General features: G+C 36.8%; 2 protein-coding genes and 1 long non-coding RNA gene across 7 annotated transcripts; 1 reads left to right on the top strand and 2 right to left on the bottom strand.

Annotated features, from left to right (window-relative positions):
• Positions 1,173-8,704, top strand: LOC107642677 (protein FAR1-RELATED SEQUENCE 5-like). 3 transcript variants are annotated; one of them, XM_021122912.1, is made up of 6 exons: positions 1,178-1,328; positions 1,473-1,705; positions 1,814-1,917; positions 6,044-7,569; positions 7,645-8,251; positions 8,383-8,704. In XM_021122912.1, exons 3-6 carry the CDS (start codon positions 1,819-1,821, stop codon positions 8,440-8,442), a joined length of 2,292 nt encoding a protein of 763 aa, XP_020978571.1. In that variant the 5' UTR covers positions 1,178-1,328; positions 1,473-1,705; positions 1,814-1,818; the 3' UTR covers positions 8,443-8,704. The 3 variants fall into 3 exon arrangements, with proteins under 3 accessions (XP_016201588.1, XP_020978571.1, XP_016201587.1); XM_016346102.2 differs by having other exon boundaries at positions 1,173-1,328; positions 1,606-1,705; positions 6,044-8,251; XM_016346101.2 differs by having other exon boundaries at positions 1,179-1,328; positions 6,044-8,251.
• Positions 2,802-3,784, bottom strand: LOC107642679. Its single transcript, XR_001620682.2, has 2 exons — positions 3,404-3,784; positions 2,802-3,315 (listed from the first exon to the last, which is right to left on the bottom strand). It is a non-coding gene; the product is annotated as an uncharacterized LOC107642679 (long non-coding RNA).
• Positions 9,346-14,345, bottom strand: LOC107640033. 3 transcript variants are annotated; one of them, XM_016343582.2, is made up of 11 exons: positions 13,941-14,345; positions 13,751-13,841; positions 13,548-13,643; positions 12,678-13,166; positions 12,278-12,574; positions 12,097-12,194; positions 11,906-11,990; positions 11,625-11,798; positions 11,394-11,531; positions 11,164-11,288; positions 9,346-11,051 (listed from the first exon to the last, which is right to left on the bottom strand). In XM_016343582.2, exons 1-11 carry the CDS (start codon positions 14,006-14,008, stop codon positions 10,850-10,852), a joined length of 1,863 nt encoding a protein of 620 aa, XP_016199068.1. In that variant the 5' UTR covers positions 14,009-14,345; the 3' UTR covers positions 9,346-10,849. The 3 variants fall into 3 exon arrangements, with proteins under 3 accessions (XP_016199068.1, XP_020978573.1, XP_020978572.1); XM_021122914.1 differs by having other exon boundaries at positions 12,278-12,565; XM_021122913.1 differs by having other exon boundaries at positions 13,548-13,640.

The following is a 16,346-nucleotide window of genomic DNA, read 5'->3' as shown; positions in this document are numbered from 1 at the left end:
TTTTTCTTTTTTTCTTTCACATTGCTGGAGATGCAGTGCTTTGCTAAGTTGAGCTGGTGGATTCAGACTCGTTTTCCACATAATAACTTATTAGCCCAACGTCAACATAGTTTCACGTGCCTATATATTTTTGTTTTTGAATTGATCGTAACAGCACATTATGAGATAATTTCACATTAAAACTTCATCTATGACTCTATGTAGGTAGCTTATTAAGATAATTACGGGTAATTTTGCTCTTCATTCATGAATCTTGTGAGCCAAATCACCTCTCAACCTTGTATTTTAATGAATTATGATGTCGGGCAATGAGTTAGCAAATTCAGATTTACATCCATAAAGTAGTGATAAGGAAGGGGGTTAACGTGAATCGGTAAATCCTGTGGTTCTCGTAATGAGAGACTGTGTGGTTCTTTATGTATTGACTGTTTTACCCTTCTTTCGTAAGGGAAGTGGGCCTAGGCTCTCTGCTCGAGTATCTGTTCCTATGTGTTATGTGTGGAACATATCATAGGAAAATTTTCAGGTGTTACAATCACTTTACTGATACATTGGTGTGACAAGTACTATTAGGTAGCCAATTAAAAAGTTGTTACGTACAATATTGTGTAAAGACAAAAAACACCATGAAATGACACTCAATGGACGGCTAAAAATAATCCTCAAAGAAAGCTTATTATGAGATAGCCGAATTAAAATAAGCCGGTGGTGACTCTTGGCTAATGGGCTTTTATCGTATGCCCTTTTTTTTTGGACTAACTTACTTCTTTGAATTAATGGTTGATAATTTTTAGCCCAAATTGTATGATGGGTTTGAAAAAGAAAAAACATGTGAAATAAAAAAGTTATATAACTAATCAGATTTGTAATTAATAGAGTTAGATTTTTCGATCTCTCTCCAAGAACTCTCATCTCTCTCTTAGTTTCTCATACCCAAAAAAAAAAAAGAAGATTTGTAATTAAAAAAAAAAAGTAATCAGATTTGTATTGTAATGGGTAGATGATATTTTCCACAATTATGGAGGATTGGAAGGTTAGGAAAGTGTGAGGAAGAAGAAGGTGTAATTTTGATGTCGCTGGAATATTTGTTAAAGGAACGCAATGTTGAGATGCATAATGCTATGCTGAGTTCCGGCATCTTCCCAAGGAGAAGAGCCGATTTGAAGATATTCCAGCAGCCGACTCCTCTCCCCGGCGACCTTCTCTCCGGTGGCTCACTCCTTGCGTCGCCGTCTCCCTCCGCTATTGAAGCAGCAAGATTCTTATCTGGTAGGGCCTTGGATTCATTCAAGGAGTGACGTAGGCTTATGTGCATCAGGATTGGGGAGGTAAGTTCCACTAAGAGGGAGTGTAGTTGCTGTTAGTGTTTTCTTTTTAAATTGTATTTATCTTTTGGGTGTGACTCCGGGTCGGCTCGGTCTTAGGCGACCCTGGCAAATGCCTTAATAAAAAGAAAACTGTGTTTTCCAAAGGATATGATTGTTGGAGCAATAGTAGATGAGCTTACAAAGAGGAGGGAGGGGGTTTCCCGACGTGGTGGCTCTTGGGGTCTTCCATTTCTGTGTTTGTGTCCTTTGAATGTGTTCATTGAGTGGATGTAGTCAGGTATTGAACGGTTCCTGGCGTGGCGGTTGCAGTGCTGGGCAGGAGAAGTTGGTGGGATAAATACTCAGTACGACAAATTGCGTTGCATTTAGAGCAATAGGTGAGTTCCACTTTAAAATCTGTAAAGTAGAGAAATAAGAGAAAAAGTGAATGACACATTAAGTATACCCAATTGTGCTAATTGTTGTAATGATTTCAATTTATTCAGAGAGGATGGGGTCCTGCAGCGGTGTTGTAGAGGGAACGTGCCAGTGGAATGTGAGGAGCAGGGATGATTGGGTTCAACGCAGCGGTGTAGGTTTACAAGAGCAGGTACGTTCCTATTAGTGTTTGAAAGTATGATTTAATCTCTGAATGTAACATGGTTGGTGATATATGCTGTGGTTTAAATGTTAGCCTTGAAGGAAAAAAATGGGTCAACAACTTTGTAGTCAGATTTATGGGAGTGTTCGCGGGAGGGAAAATTAGTAAAAATATGCCTTTTAACATAATGTGTTGTTATAGTTGTCAATTTAGATGGTAATATTAGTTCTGATGATGCAGCAGCCGTGTGAGATGCATTTGTTGAAAATTTGATGTGTATAGTAAATCAGGATTGGGAGCGGTGTTCTTAATGAATCGAATTAGTTGTTATTGGCAGGTTTAACATTGCGTTCTTGGTATACTCTTCCACCTTCTCTATGATGGATTCCTCTTCTGCCATCTTGTTTGAGTCCTTGTTCTCTCTGTTCTATGTATATATATCTTTATATGTACCTTGATCATGGTCCATAGTCTTCGACTTTGATTCATTAATATTGGAGTTAATGTCAAGTTTCTCTAAATCAATAGCACCAATTACTAAGGCGTTGACTTCTTTGAGTAAAACTAAAACAGCAGCAACCCATGTCCCATGGTAATGCAAGTACCAATTTTTGTGACTTCTTTGATTATAACCTATGTTCTATCAAAAGATTCTTTAGATATTTTTATTCTGGTAATAAAATTTTTTTTTGTTTTTACCTTATATTTGAATTAACACTAATCAACTTTCTTTTTTTCCTTTTACACTAAAAATATTAGCCTTCTACTATTCCCCATTTGTATTATGTGATGAAAGCAATGGGGCCCTTATTATCAAAAGAGAGAAATAAATAAATAATGGTTGTTTGAGTTCATAAATCAAAAACCAAAAGCTATACAACTCCAAAAAGAAATAACAAAAGAAAAATGTGTAAGACATGACATTTTGCCTCTCAATAATCTTGTAAATCTTTTGTCTTTTAGGAAACACAGATTTATACAGAACACATATGATTAGAGGATTAGGAAGCATGAACAAATTAAAACTAACTGAACTGCCCCATCTTCGAAACTATAGTTAAATTCAGCAATGATTAATGTAAGCAAATTAAAGAGAAGAAAAAGAAAAATAAGAAACTCAATCTATATCTCTCCCGTATGTGTTTTTGTTCCATATACAAGTTGATGGACTTGGCTGTGTTTTCATTCTCTGCTGCTTCTTTGTTACATTATTATTTTCTTCTTGACGAGGACTACTGTTTAGAATGCTATTATTTTCTTTAACCACATCAACTTTGACTATGTGATGATCTGAAGTCCCTTAGCAAGAAAGCACAAGATAGGACCCTGCTACGAACTTATATGTTGAATCTGATGATGATAATATGTAATCTATCCTTGTTCCATACTTACATGTCCCTTGCACACCTGCATTATAATTTTGAGGATTAAGGAGTTTTCAAAATTGATGAAATGTATGTCACATAATTAAAAGCTTAAGGTATTCTTGTTTTACTTTGTCCTTTGGCAATCATCACAACAGATTCACATTCCCGTGAATAGTCCTTAGCATCCGTGTAGTGCTTACTCTTTAGATATTTCATCACTTCAACCTTTGGTATTGGTTTTCCAATCTCTTCAGAGTACTGAAAAACAAAACAAAGGGAAAAAATAATATCAAATCATACGTAGGACTAACTTGACTTAAGTTTGTGTCATTACTCTTAGTTTTCTGTTGAGGTATATCCTCTGGAGTCAGGGACGGACCTAGAGGGGGGCGAGTAGTGGCCTCGGCCCCCCCAAAATTTTTAGAAACTATATTTATATATGAGATATGTATTTAAAAAAATAAAAAATATTATATAATTTAGTATTTTTATATGTATTATTTTTTATTATGTAATAGATTTATGTCTTAATTATTTAATTCACTAATATTTTTCACTTAACTAATTTAATATCATACCCTCAAGTCTTTGTAACTTTTAAATTAGTTTTTATATAATAATCTCTATATTTATTTAAAATAAATTATTTGTTTATTTTATATTAACATATTTAAAATTTATATTATTATATTAATAATAACTTACGTAGTTATATTTTGGTAATCACATGATGTACTTTAGATATTTTTTTCTTATAAAAAATTACTTATTTTTCTTCTAAATTTACGTTGTTGAAAGAAAAACTTTTATAAAAATATCTTATATCTTGTATTCTATAAAGGTATTGTGTCTTTCAAATAATTAATAATTTGTCATTTATTTTCAAATTTTTAAAATTTTTTGAAAGAATTAATTTTAATTAATAAGATATGTGATCATTTTTAACTAAACACGCTATAAATTATTGGTACTTTATAATTTTATAATGTACTATTGATATTGTTATATTTTTTTTATGTAACTATCATATTAAAAATAAAATTTTTAAAAAATTAACTCTAATAAGTATATGTTAATTATTTTTATGAAATGAAAAAAATTTATCTAAAATTCTGCCCCTCCATACTAAACTTTCTGGATCCGTCCCTGTCTGGAGTTACTCGGATTGAATCAGTGATCGGTTTCTACGTTTCACTGTAAATCATTTCAGTTACTTCCAATTACGTAAATCAATGATAATCCCTTTGGATGTAAACTAAATTGTTTTATGGAATGTTTTAATGACTAATTTGACTATCGTGTGACTTATTAGGAAGCCACTTTGGACATTAACCCCATTTTAATTTCTCATATTTACATTTGACTATGGTTAAAACTTGAAAGCTTATGGATAAGAATATACCTTAACAATATCAGTCCATCTTTCTTGTGAGTAATCTGATTCATCAAGTGAGTTAAGTCCTCCAGCTAAGATGTGAGGCTCATCATTATTAGACTGGATTATTACATTAATCTGCTTCATCCTCCAATTCTCATCAAGATGATCAAGATGGGTGCAGTAAAAGTTCATTTCATCAGCTTCAGGTACATCGATGGTGGCCTTCAGAACATTCCTGTTGCCAACAAAATTAGTCACATTCGCACTTGTTGCTCAATCATATTCTCTAATCTAATCTATTTCTAACCCACCAGAATTCAGAGTCTTTTCTTGTTGTATTTTGTTTAATCTTCAGTTTTCACAAGCTAGATTTCCACTAATATTCCCATGATCATATTCTCTAGTAGATGGTCAATGCCAAGAAGCTGGCTTTGGAGTGAAGTAAGACAAGTTTTCTTGCTTCAATTATAGCAAGAAGAGTTTGTAATATTTTTACTCTTCTTTAAGATTAGGCAAGATCGATATCTACCTACTTCTTCAAATGGCACCATTCATTGCCAAACTAAACTATGCTCCTTGTAATGAGGCAGCATTGTTTGTGGAAAAATGAGAATAAGTAAAGGAAAAACTATTTATTAATTAACATTAAAAAATTTTTAATTTTTTAGTGGAGGATTTTTTTTTTTTCAAAAATAGGAGTTAGACTCGAATCCGAGACCTTTAGGTGGATACGAAGAGATTATGTCATTTGAGTTATAGCTCCTTGACTTTTAGCGGAGGATTTATAATTAGAATTTCAATCTTAAAATATGAAATTCAGAACAGAATTTAAGATACAAAATTTATTTAAAAAAGATTAGTTGATAATAGCTGAAAAAAAATGACTTTTTAATTAAACTTATGATTATTTTAGCCTTCAAAGTAGTATGTAATTAATAAGTTAATCCTCACTTTGAGTGAGCTTATAAAATAGGACCAATTTTTTTAATGCCATAGGATAATTATTAATTCTTGAGGCTGTCTTATTGGCAAACTAATCTTTTAACACCAATCAGAAACTATTAAGACATGAGAAATGAAATTAAAGCACAGACTATGGCACCTGTACATCACGTCATAGTCATTTTACGCTACCAACAGTCGAAAAAGTGCTTAGTATTGACATTACTTTAGTGAAATTAGATACCAGTTTTGTTGGGTTTAAACCTAATTGAACCATAAAAAATTGGTTTTAGCAAACTCGTTTTTATTCAAAAAGTATAGTTTCAGTTTACTGATTTTGTTTAAAAATTCTGGTTTATTAGAGCAGTTTATGTTCAGTTTTGTTAAACTGGTTTTTTTGACCACCCGTGTCCCCGATGATGAATAATGGATTTCATTAATTATACAGGAAGCATTATATGACATGGGAATTGAAGCGGAGGAATACTTTGGTGACTATGAAAGTAAGGATGACGGGCGTAACGAAGGGTTCGATTCGGATGAAGGAGTGGGGCCAGATGATGTTCTTCGAATGGAATTTAACAGTCCAGATGAAGCCAAATCCTTTTATAATAACTATAGCCGATTAAAGGGGTTTTCTATGAGGCAAGGGAGGAAGGTAACAAATAGTGCAGGGGATATTGTGCGATACACATTTGTGTGCAATAGGCAAGGGTATCGGGAGAAGAAATGGCTAGAGATGGCTAATCGAAAACGGGAGCACAAGATTGTGACTCGTTGTGGTTGCCTTGCCGAGATGAGGATAAAGAGAAAAGATGGGAGTGGCAAATGGTACGTGTCTCGGTTTGTGGATGAGCATAATCATGAACTCGCATCTGGCAAGTTCGTCGATTACTTGAGGTCGCACAGGCGGCTATCTGAAGTAGAGATTGCACAAATGACTAGCTTGAGGGAGGTTGGTATCAGCATTCCTAAAATATATGAGTCCTTCGCGGCACAGCTTGGGGGCTTTAACCTTGTGACATTCACAAAGCAAGACATGTATAATGAGGTGAGGCGACAAAGAGAAATGCAAAATGGAGATGTAAGCGCTGCAATTCGATACTTGGAAGGTGTTTCCCGTGTAGACAACAGAATATTTTGGAGGTACAAGGTTGGGTCTGAAAACAATCTTTGTGACCTATTTTGGAGTGACGGGCGCAGTCATTTCGACTATTCAATATTCGGAGATGTTCTAGCCTTCGATGCTACTTACGGCCGAAACAAGTACAATTTGCCTGTTGTTGTGTTCTCGGGAGTTAACCACCACAACCAAACATGTGTCTTCGGATGTGCAATGGTCTCGTGTGAAACGCAAGAGTCCTACATCTGGGTTCTGCAGCAGTTTTTGGAATGCATGGAAGGAAAGGCCCCTAAGGCAGTCATCACAGATGGAGATACCTCGATGCGAAATGCTATACGTCATGTATTTCCCGAAACCCATCACAGGCTATGTGCTTGGCATTTGCTTCGTAATGCGACCTCCAATATATGTGACTCACGATTCACCCAGCTATTTAGACACTGCATGCTTGCGGACATGGAGGTTGACGAGTTCGAGGCACAATGGGAGGCGATGCTGGATGAGTGTGGGGTTCGTGAAGTCGAATGGGTGAAGGATTTGTACCGCAAAAAAACTGCATGGGCGACTGCATACATCAGAGGCCGATTTTTTGCCGGCATACGGACAACGTCCCGTTGTGAGTCTCTACATGCCAAGTTAGGCAGGTTTGTGGAGAGTAGATACGGGGTCCTTGAATTTGTCACAAACTTCCAAAGATGCATTGATTTCTTGCGAGACAATGAAGACGAGCTTGAATTTCGTTCATGGTATGGAACTCCAGTCTTGCAAACTGAGTTTGTTGAGCTTGAGAAGGATGGGTGGATAAAGTACACACGGGAGATGTTTTGGAGATTTCGTGAAGCTCTTAAAAGGTGCGTTCGAATTCACATATGTGGATGCAATGAAAATGCTGAGGGTGAAGTATATGTTGTTCAAAAATATCGCAGGCCGGAAAAGAAGTGGGAGGTTTCGAGGCAACATGTGGGTAACAAATTCAGCTGCACCTGCCTGAGAATGGAATCATTCGGACTGCCCTGTGTCCACATACTAGCTGTGTTGGTGCGCTTGGATTATACTATCATTCCCAATACGCTTGTGCTCCGCAGATGGTCGAAGACAGCAAAGTTGCACTATGGCTTAAATTGCACTGGAAATGAAACACAGGAGCAAACAACAACGTATAGGTCCCGGCTGGGAGCTTTTGCTCAGCTATGCACACGACTAGGCCGGGTTGCATGCATGAGCGATGAGGACTTCAAGTACTACTCACATAAGGTACTAACTGACACAATCTGCTTGGAAATTAAGAATGGCCTTAGGCCCGCGGAAGACGTTGGAGTAACGGCGGAGGAACAACGAGTGAAGGACCCCATCAGCGTGAGAACAAAGGGTACAGGTCGACTCAGCCAGGCATCCGCATCGACCGGGAAAAAACGGCGCAAGTGCAGCAACTGTGGCCGACTCGGTCATCGAAGGACCCGTTGTCCAAATCGTGCAGGTCAGGAGGGTGGCCAGCCGTGTGTGGGCGTGAATAAGAGAGTTCGAGGTATCCAGGTAAAGATGATCAGGTTCTCGTTTCTTTTCTGCTGCATGGGCCCGTTCTTTGATGTAGCATATTACATTTAATTCCATGAATAATTGGTGCACGTCTTTGGTTAAAATGTGACTACATGTTTCTCATGCAGGTGGTGCAGGAAGATGTTCCTTCCAACAACCCGGAGGCTGTGTCACTTGGCGACCTTTGATATGCTCCGGAGTGGCATATGTTCATTTTAGTGGTACTAGTATATTAGGGGGAATGTTGTCGCTTCTTGTGGCTCCATTTACCGTTGACTAGTTGTAGTAACTTTGTTATATAGCACTTGTTGTTGAAAACCTTTATATATGGGTGTTGCTCAGTTGCATATTACTAGTGCATATAGTTAAGTATCTGTGAATTCGGTGACAAACATTTCAGATCCGTGAAGTTGGCATTTATTTACCTTTACTCTTTACATTTTATACTTATCACTTGCGTGTTGTTATGCTAGAATGACCTAATAATATTTTTCTGAAAAAGGATGCTGTGTCTTGCTTCTTCATACATGATTGATGGCAGATTTACATGACACTCAGCCATCTCCAGTGGGGAAACTATCCATAAACAACACTGTTTGACATTTAAATATGAATATCATTTATGATATGCTACCATGACATTGTTTGATCCTTGATGCTGCACCTTCTTAACTTGTGGAACACCCCCCACCCCGCTTTCCTGTTTTCTTTCTCTCCCTGTCACTCTCTCTCCCTGGCAAGCATTCAAACTGTTTTCCTATATTTGGTTCTCCAATGGTTTTTAATTCCAACAGGATGGAATCAAGAATACTATAACTTTGTTTACTCCTTATACTAATTTGCTGGTATACTAGATCTCTCACACCCCAGGATTCGGCTGACACTCTGTGTGGTTCACCATTTTACATGGCTCCAGAAATAATTTAAAATAAAAAATACGATGCCATGGTGATGATAGTTAGAACCAATATTGGATTGTACATGCAAATCTTTGTTACTCCTTCTTCTTTTTTAACAAGAATGAAAAAGTAAAATTGTATTGTAATTGCAGGCTGATTTATGGAGTGTAGGGGCAATATTGTACCAACTAATCACTGGGAAGCCACTATTTGATGGAAATAGTCAACTGCAGGTTTTCGAAGAGGCTACTTCTGCTTTAATTCGTTAAAACAAACCTTCAAAGTTCCTTGTAATCCTATTTTCTCCTCTGACATTTTTTTTTGCATTGCAGATTTTGCAAAATATTTTGACATCTACTGAGCCGCAGTTTCCCCAAGAGGCTTTTATTGGTTTTGGAATATGCCTGAGAATGAAAATAGTTATACTGTATTCTGCCGCTCTTTCTGTTGTCTTTTCTAAATATATAATAATTTTGGATGTCCAGATCTTGCAGTACAATGCAAAATTGTATTTGGAATCGTTTGCTGTTGAGTGAGTAGTCTTGGCTATATGGAAGAAAGCTCTAGAAGTTTGTGAATCTTGGATGAATTAGGTTTTGTTCCCTGCAAGCACTTCGGCCAATGAAGCCAGAACTTCCTATGGAGATGTGGGTTCATCACAAAGCATGGAAAGGAAAATATATGACCTACTGTGCCGTTGTAGAGGGACCTTCATATTTGCTTAATTCGCTGTATATAAATGGTCTTAATTCTTTCAACGTGGAAATTGTAAATAGTCTTTACCATGCAGTTCTGAACCAACTACGTGTGCAATGTATTTAATTTTTTTGATACAGCCTTCGTTGGAATTACCACTCTAAACTTTATATGAAATTTCATGTTAATCATTACAGTACATAAACTAGTGCTCAAAATCTATACTAAATTACTAAGTTAAGGTACTGCTCGCGAACAAAATAATAATTGTTTCATGTGTGATGATAATTGTGAAACCAAATTTCCCATGATCAGATCAGATGATATTCTAATATTTGATTATCTAAATAAACTCAAACTTTTTAGCATTCGCTTACATTTACTTTGTTTCTATCTGGGCACCAAATATAGCATTATTTGAGTGAGTCGCACGGTGCATTAATGTGCGCTCAAACAATAAAGTCCAAATATACTAAGCACTTTTAGCTGAAATATCCATGCCCCTCCATGGATCAGAGGACTGAAAGAAAACATGTAGCCACACAGGATGTATCAATCTAGATTTTGGTTAAATAAAGTTATAATGACTATCATGCTTAGCTCAGATACATACCTTACATAAACAGAGTCATGATGACTATCATGCTTGATGCATCATTCTTAACTCATACACATACCTTACACAAAAGTTGTCATAATGACACCCATCTTTGATACTGTAAATACCATCCTAAATGAACAAGGACACCAAACATAAGTACTATAGTCAAAAGGATTTGGTCTTTTCCACCTTGATTGCAAAAGGGTAATGTGTTGATATGGGTGCTCCTGCCATAGTGGAAGGACCACTCGTTTCCACACTTTACCATCCAATTGAGATCCATTAGAGTCATAGGCTTTATACATATCAAACCTTACTAAGCTATTTTACAAATTATAACCATTCACAACACATGCACATATGAGACGGCCATGTTGCATGCGTCCATGACCATGGAAACTAGTCATGAGCGCGCATGAGGGTGCCCCACAGCTTCTCTGCCTCCTGATCCACAGCCTGCTTCTTCTGGTTCCAGTCAGACAAGATGATAGTTGTTGCAGTTTTCATTCTCACCTTTCCATTCATCATGACACCAAGCCTCCTAGGGTCAAGTAACCCGTCATTCAGTAGCCAGTAAAGGCACCACACAGCGGAATCGTTGCTGGTTTTCACAGAAATGACTTGTTAGAACCCGGAATTAGCAAACTAAATACCGGTTTGGCAATAATAGTTGCACATGACATAGACTATCACTAAATAAATCGTTAAAGCACCTGTTTGGTTGGTTGGGTACTCCTTTGGGATAATTAATGGGTCCCCAAGTTGTAGGATCAGGAGAGATCTCTGTGAAGCTGCTAAGATTCTGCTCTTGCTTGAAAATTTGTGACAAAGTTATCATCTGCATGAAACATGTTACAACGGTTAGTTGCTTGGCAAAGTAGTTACACACCACACGGAAGTCATGAAGTCGTTAGAAAACTATGTGAAAGGCCAAGGAGCTTACGATTGTACGCATGTTGCGCTCTCTACGTTCCATGGTTTCTTCAGTCTTGGTGATATCAAGAGCGTAAACCTTGCCTTGTTTGACGTGGACTACCATAATATACCATGAATGACTGGGTTCACATATGGGAATAATAACCTGCCATGATCACAAAATATGGTTTCCCCACATTCGCCTAGCACCCTAACATTATGGAATCTGAATTTGAAACCAAAGATCTTTAAATTATACCTTCTCCAGTTTAGTTGTGGCAGGCATCCAGCGACACAGGTATTTTTTGACTATCATGTCGATGGGCCTCAGCTGAAGGACATCAACAGCGAAGGGACTTGGGAGGAACCAAAAACGAATGGGAGTTTCTCTTGATGCTCTTAGAGAAGCAAACAGGACAACAATGTTCACAATCTGCCATTTCCAATACGAGGAACCCATTAACCAACAACAACATGCAAGTCATCACCGACGAAGTTCGTATATCAGCAGGTCATTTATGTTTAGTTGGAGTCACTTACATCAGAGTGGGGAACAAATTTTGGGATCAAAGAGTGGAACATGCCCCTGGCGACCTCCAACTCATAAAATTTGAAGACTACCTCACTGCAACAAAGAAAAATGAAATTAATTAAGATATTCCACACCGGTTTGGCTATATAAACTGGCAATCAGGATAGGCAAAATAATGTCAAATGACGGAAGGACTCACTTAAGGTCTTCTGTCTTGCCGTAAAGATACGCAGCGATGCGGCACTCGTCGTAGGTGAGATCCATATCCGCAGTTGGGTCGAAAACCATCTCATAGCTCTGCAATCAACAGAAAAACTGCATAGTATGCAGACCATACTTACACTTGAATTAATAAGGTTTCCACAGTTTTCCTTTGTTACCATTGGTATGAGATAGATAGGTGAGTCAAGCCGTGAGATCAGTCCAGGACGCCTGACCCCGCTCCCACCCTGCCTCGGCGGAGCTACCGACTTTCCCGCCAACTCTGGTAGGATCTCGTTTGCATCATCAACCGTAGATATCGGCAGTTTGGGATGGTCTGAGATGGGACTTGCTTGCTCCACCTTAGGTATCTTGGGTAGAGGCATCGGTGTAGCTGCATCCGAGAATAACTCACACACGACACTTGTGCAGTCAAGTTGCTGAAAACCAGGGAGGTCATTAAAGGCCTGCATGATCTGGGAACAAATTAGCTTAAATCAACTGCCAGAGATGTTGTATCAAAAAGTTGGACACACAGCTGTAACACATGGAGAAATGTTGGGAGTTATATGTGTACACCTTATCAGTTGACCGTTGATCGGGACAGCGGCGTGTAGTGTTCCCGCCAAGGCTCAGCTTAGGTGTGCCAGTTTCCCAATGCATCATAGACCCAATTTGCAGTTCCATCTGCCGCCTGCCAACAACTGGAGGTGGGGTAGATAGGTTCTCGTCGATGACAACGTCATCATCGTAACCAGGGGAGTTGGGGATTATGACATCGCACATGTACCCGGAATTGCTTTCTATAAGACCCTTCCCTTTATTGGCTGCATTGATCAGGTGGGTGTAGGTGTGGATCTTCTGAATCCCTTGACATCTTGTGGTGGGAGTGGTTCCCGTGTCTGGGTGTCCTCTCCCAACACTGTGATTGTTTCTCGCATATGTTGTCACAGTGGTAGTTCCTGTAGTTACAATCAAGGGGGTCACACCGCTTGAGTTCCGAACCTTGAGCAAACGCTGAAGTTCAACAAAGTTTGCTTCCAGAGTAACTGATCTAGCATCGATCCTCTGCATACAAAAAGAAAAAACTAAAACTTTTCACAATGGGTTCCACCAATTATTAAAGCTACAAGGCCACAAAACAAGACATATTTAATTGAGATTGAGCATCTTCGCGGACGACAAAACATACTTGATGAAGACTTTCATCGGTTGCATTTGATAAAAAAAATTTGGTTATGCTTAAAAGGGGCCCTACAAAGTCAGACTCCCACATCATGTACACTACATGTGTCGGATCCCTGTGTTGACCAAAATATATGCTAACATTTATAACTTTTGTGCCACCCCCATGTACACTTCATGCATTATCACCGTTTATTTTTGTTTCACCAAAACCCCCTCGACTTTACTAAAACAAGTAATGAAATAATGGTGTCAGGCAGGAACCTCAACGGCATCTAGGATGCTTCGGAGAACGTCCGAGATAATGTCGGCTCGGCCCTGTTGACCCTCAGTTGTCTTCGTAACTCCCTCAAGTGGCTGCTGTGTTAAACCAATCACACACAATAGGTCTTAGGTCCATTATCCAAACAACATATTCTACAAAAACAACAAATCAACACGGGTTTCCAAGGGTTTCGGATACTGACCACGGGGACGGGCAACTCTGGGTTGACGTTGATGATTCCAACGTCAGTGGCTGATTGTGCGTTGGTAGGGCACTGAGTCGAGAGAACCCGCCTACAGAGAACAAAGAGAAGGTTACTTCAGAGTTAACAATCGCATCTAACTACGAGTGGAAGTGCAAAATAAGAATCCCTATTTCGTTAGAGAACGTACCCATTTCCTTCTTCCGATAGTTGAGAATCATTCGGCACAACTTGCTCATCCCCCATGGCTAACGACATAGTAAGGAACACAGCAGCGGAGGTTTGGAAATATGGAGTGAGGAGAAGATATGGAGTTGGATGAACGTGGAGGTGCAATGAGGGATCCCTATATAAGCAAACTTGCCTCTGTGCGCCTTAGCTTTTTCTTCTCCAGACAAGACGTGTACGACGGAGTATGGCCCACAGAGAGGGGGTGATGACTCTGATCCGATGTGCACCCGCTTTAGGTTGCTCCGTGCCCACTAGACCCGGCAAATGTTAATTCTTCCACCCTTCCCCAGTTTGAATGTTGTGTTTCAAAAGTCACAAATGAGTTTATCGTGGTCAAGGCAAGCCATACATCGATTCAATAGATACCATCAAGCCCTTTACTTGGAAAACCTTGGCTATTTGTGAAAGTTAAAACTAAATCAGTAGCGCTAATATTTTCCAACGGGGTATTACATAAAAAATCAAGCTATTTAATATTTTTTTAAGCCTCTGTTATAGTTGCAAGAAACTTATTTGATTGTTATATGTAAATCTAAACTTTATTTTACAATAATATATGGAAAACTTTAACCTCATATGGTATTGTAACAGATTCATATAATAACAGATGCCTTAAGATGAATATTAAGGCATACTTTTATTCCTCTTAATAAATAATATGTTATCACATTCTGTTTTTTTAACATTAGTCCATTAGTTAAGTACTAAATTTATGCTTAGTTTTCTAAATATAAGTGAAACTAACTCTTACTTATGCATATTCTCATTTTTTAGACAATTGGGGGTTAAATTTCTAACATTAACAGCATAAATTTAAAATAATTTACCGATATTCACTGAAATTACTTGAAAATGATTAACTTCCTATTCGATTTGTAATTTACATGCTTTATTTTAAATGTTTTACGTCATTATTAAAAATTATAAGTAAAATTATTAAATTTGTTCTTTATATCATAAATCTTTTTTGGCTCTTTCAAAAAATTGAGGGTAAGTTATCTAAATAAATTGAAATGCAACTAAAATTACTCAATTACAACTTCTTGCTACTCTAACCTGAATAAGCGTTTTCACAATTCTGTCTAAATTGGTACGGGATGTAGCGGTGGAGGACAGATCGCAAACTGGTTGAGTACCATTCTTCCCAACAGAGAGCGGAGAGTTTTCTATTCTTACGACATAAGCTCCAAATTAAATAATTAACATCTTTTATCCTATCAAGTACTATCTATTTTCTTAAATCTTAATATAACAAAATAAAAAATAACAAAATATTGATTTCATTGTCATATCAAAATAAGACTATTCAAAAGGTTCATACGATTTTTTAATCAAAATAAAACTATTTATAATACATTTTTTTTATATTTTATCATTCTATTTTTTTTGTTTAACTATTTTGTTGGTCCCTTTAGTTTCATAAAATTTTCAATTAGATCTTTATACTTTTTTTCTTTTTAATTAGATCCTTACACTAAATCTTTTTTCATTTAAATCACTCTTAATAGTAATTGGCTTAATTATACAGGGACCCAACTAAAAAAAAAGAATTGCTGTAGGGACCTAAATAAAAAGAGAAAAAAAAAAGGGTAGGAACCCAATTAAAAAAAAATTAGTGCAAGAACTCAATTAAAAGGAAAAAATGTATAGAGACCTAATTGAAAATTTTACGAAACTATAGGGACCAACAGATTAATTAAACATTTTTATTATTAAATTTATATTTAATATTGTATGTGGTCTGAAATTTCAGTTTTAGTTTTATTTTTTTGGTGAGTTTTATGGTACCTTTTATTATGGTGTCTAAATTGTCTAACTTGCTTTTAAAAGTAAAAAATAAAATGTTTAAAATAAAAAAGTAAAATATTTAAAACTTATTAAATATTATCTATTTGCCTTTTTTGATAAGTTAGGCACAATCTCAAAGGCACTGTAGCATTCATCTATTTTTTTTCATACATGGTTTTGGTTTTTATATAGTTTGATATTTTTTTATACTACAGAAAGTGCTAGACCCCAACACAATATACATGAGACACATTTTACATTTATTTTTTTTCACCTACCATATCATACGCAATGAAACACTAAACACTAACAATACAATCATTTTTTCACCTACCAAATTCTACAGAACAAAATATTTTGTTTTATGTTATTTTTTTTACACTACCCGTATACGTGAAACAACTACTCAATCCTCATTTAAATGAGATCATTAACTTTAAAATACAATTTCATTATTCCCGAATTGATATACTACAATAATTGCACTTTAAATAAAAAAAAATATCAGTATATTATTATATATAAGAAACTGTCTGATATAATAAAGTATAAATTAATTTTATTATTTCTTAGTTAT

This window comes from Arachis ipaensis, chromosome B05 (assembly GCF_000816755.2).
Source record: "Arachis ipaensis cultivar K30076 chromosome B05, Araip1.1, whole genome shotgun sequence".
NCBI classification, from domain to species: Eukaryota; Viridiplantae; Streptophyta; class Magnoliopsida; order Fabales; family Fabaceae; genus Arachis; species Arachis ipaensis.
Note: the sequence above shows the minus strand (reverse complement) of the source record. Positions and strands in the feature narration are given on the sequence as shown.

Bases quoted from the DNA above. Each gene is read 5' to 3' on its own strand.
- LOC107642677 (XM_016346102.2), top strand. From the start codon at position 1,819: ATGGGGTCCTGCAGCGGTGTTGTAGAGGGAACGTGCCAGTGGAATGTG. The intron at 1,918-6,043 runs GTACGTTCCTAT...TTAATTATACAG, and splicing joins GTGTAGGTTTACAAGAGCAG to GAAGCATTATATGACATGGG. The intron at 8,252-8,382 runs GTAAAGATGATC...TTTCTCATGCAG, and splicing joins AGAGAGTTCGAGGTATCCAG to GTGGTGCAGGAAGATGTTCC.
- LOC107640033 (XM_016343582.2), bottom strand. From the start codon at position 14,008: ATGTCGTTAGCCATGGGGGATGAGCAAGTTGTGCCGAATGATTCTCAA. The intron at 13,842-13,940 runs GTACGTTCTCTA...TGTTCTCTGTAG, and splicing joins CTATCGGAAGAAGGAAATGG to GCGGGTTCTCTCGACTCAGT. The intron at 11,991-12,096 runs GTGAGTCCTTCC...TCTTTGTTGCAG, and splicing joins GGCAAGACAGAAGACCTTAA to TGAGGTAGTCTTCAAATTTT.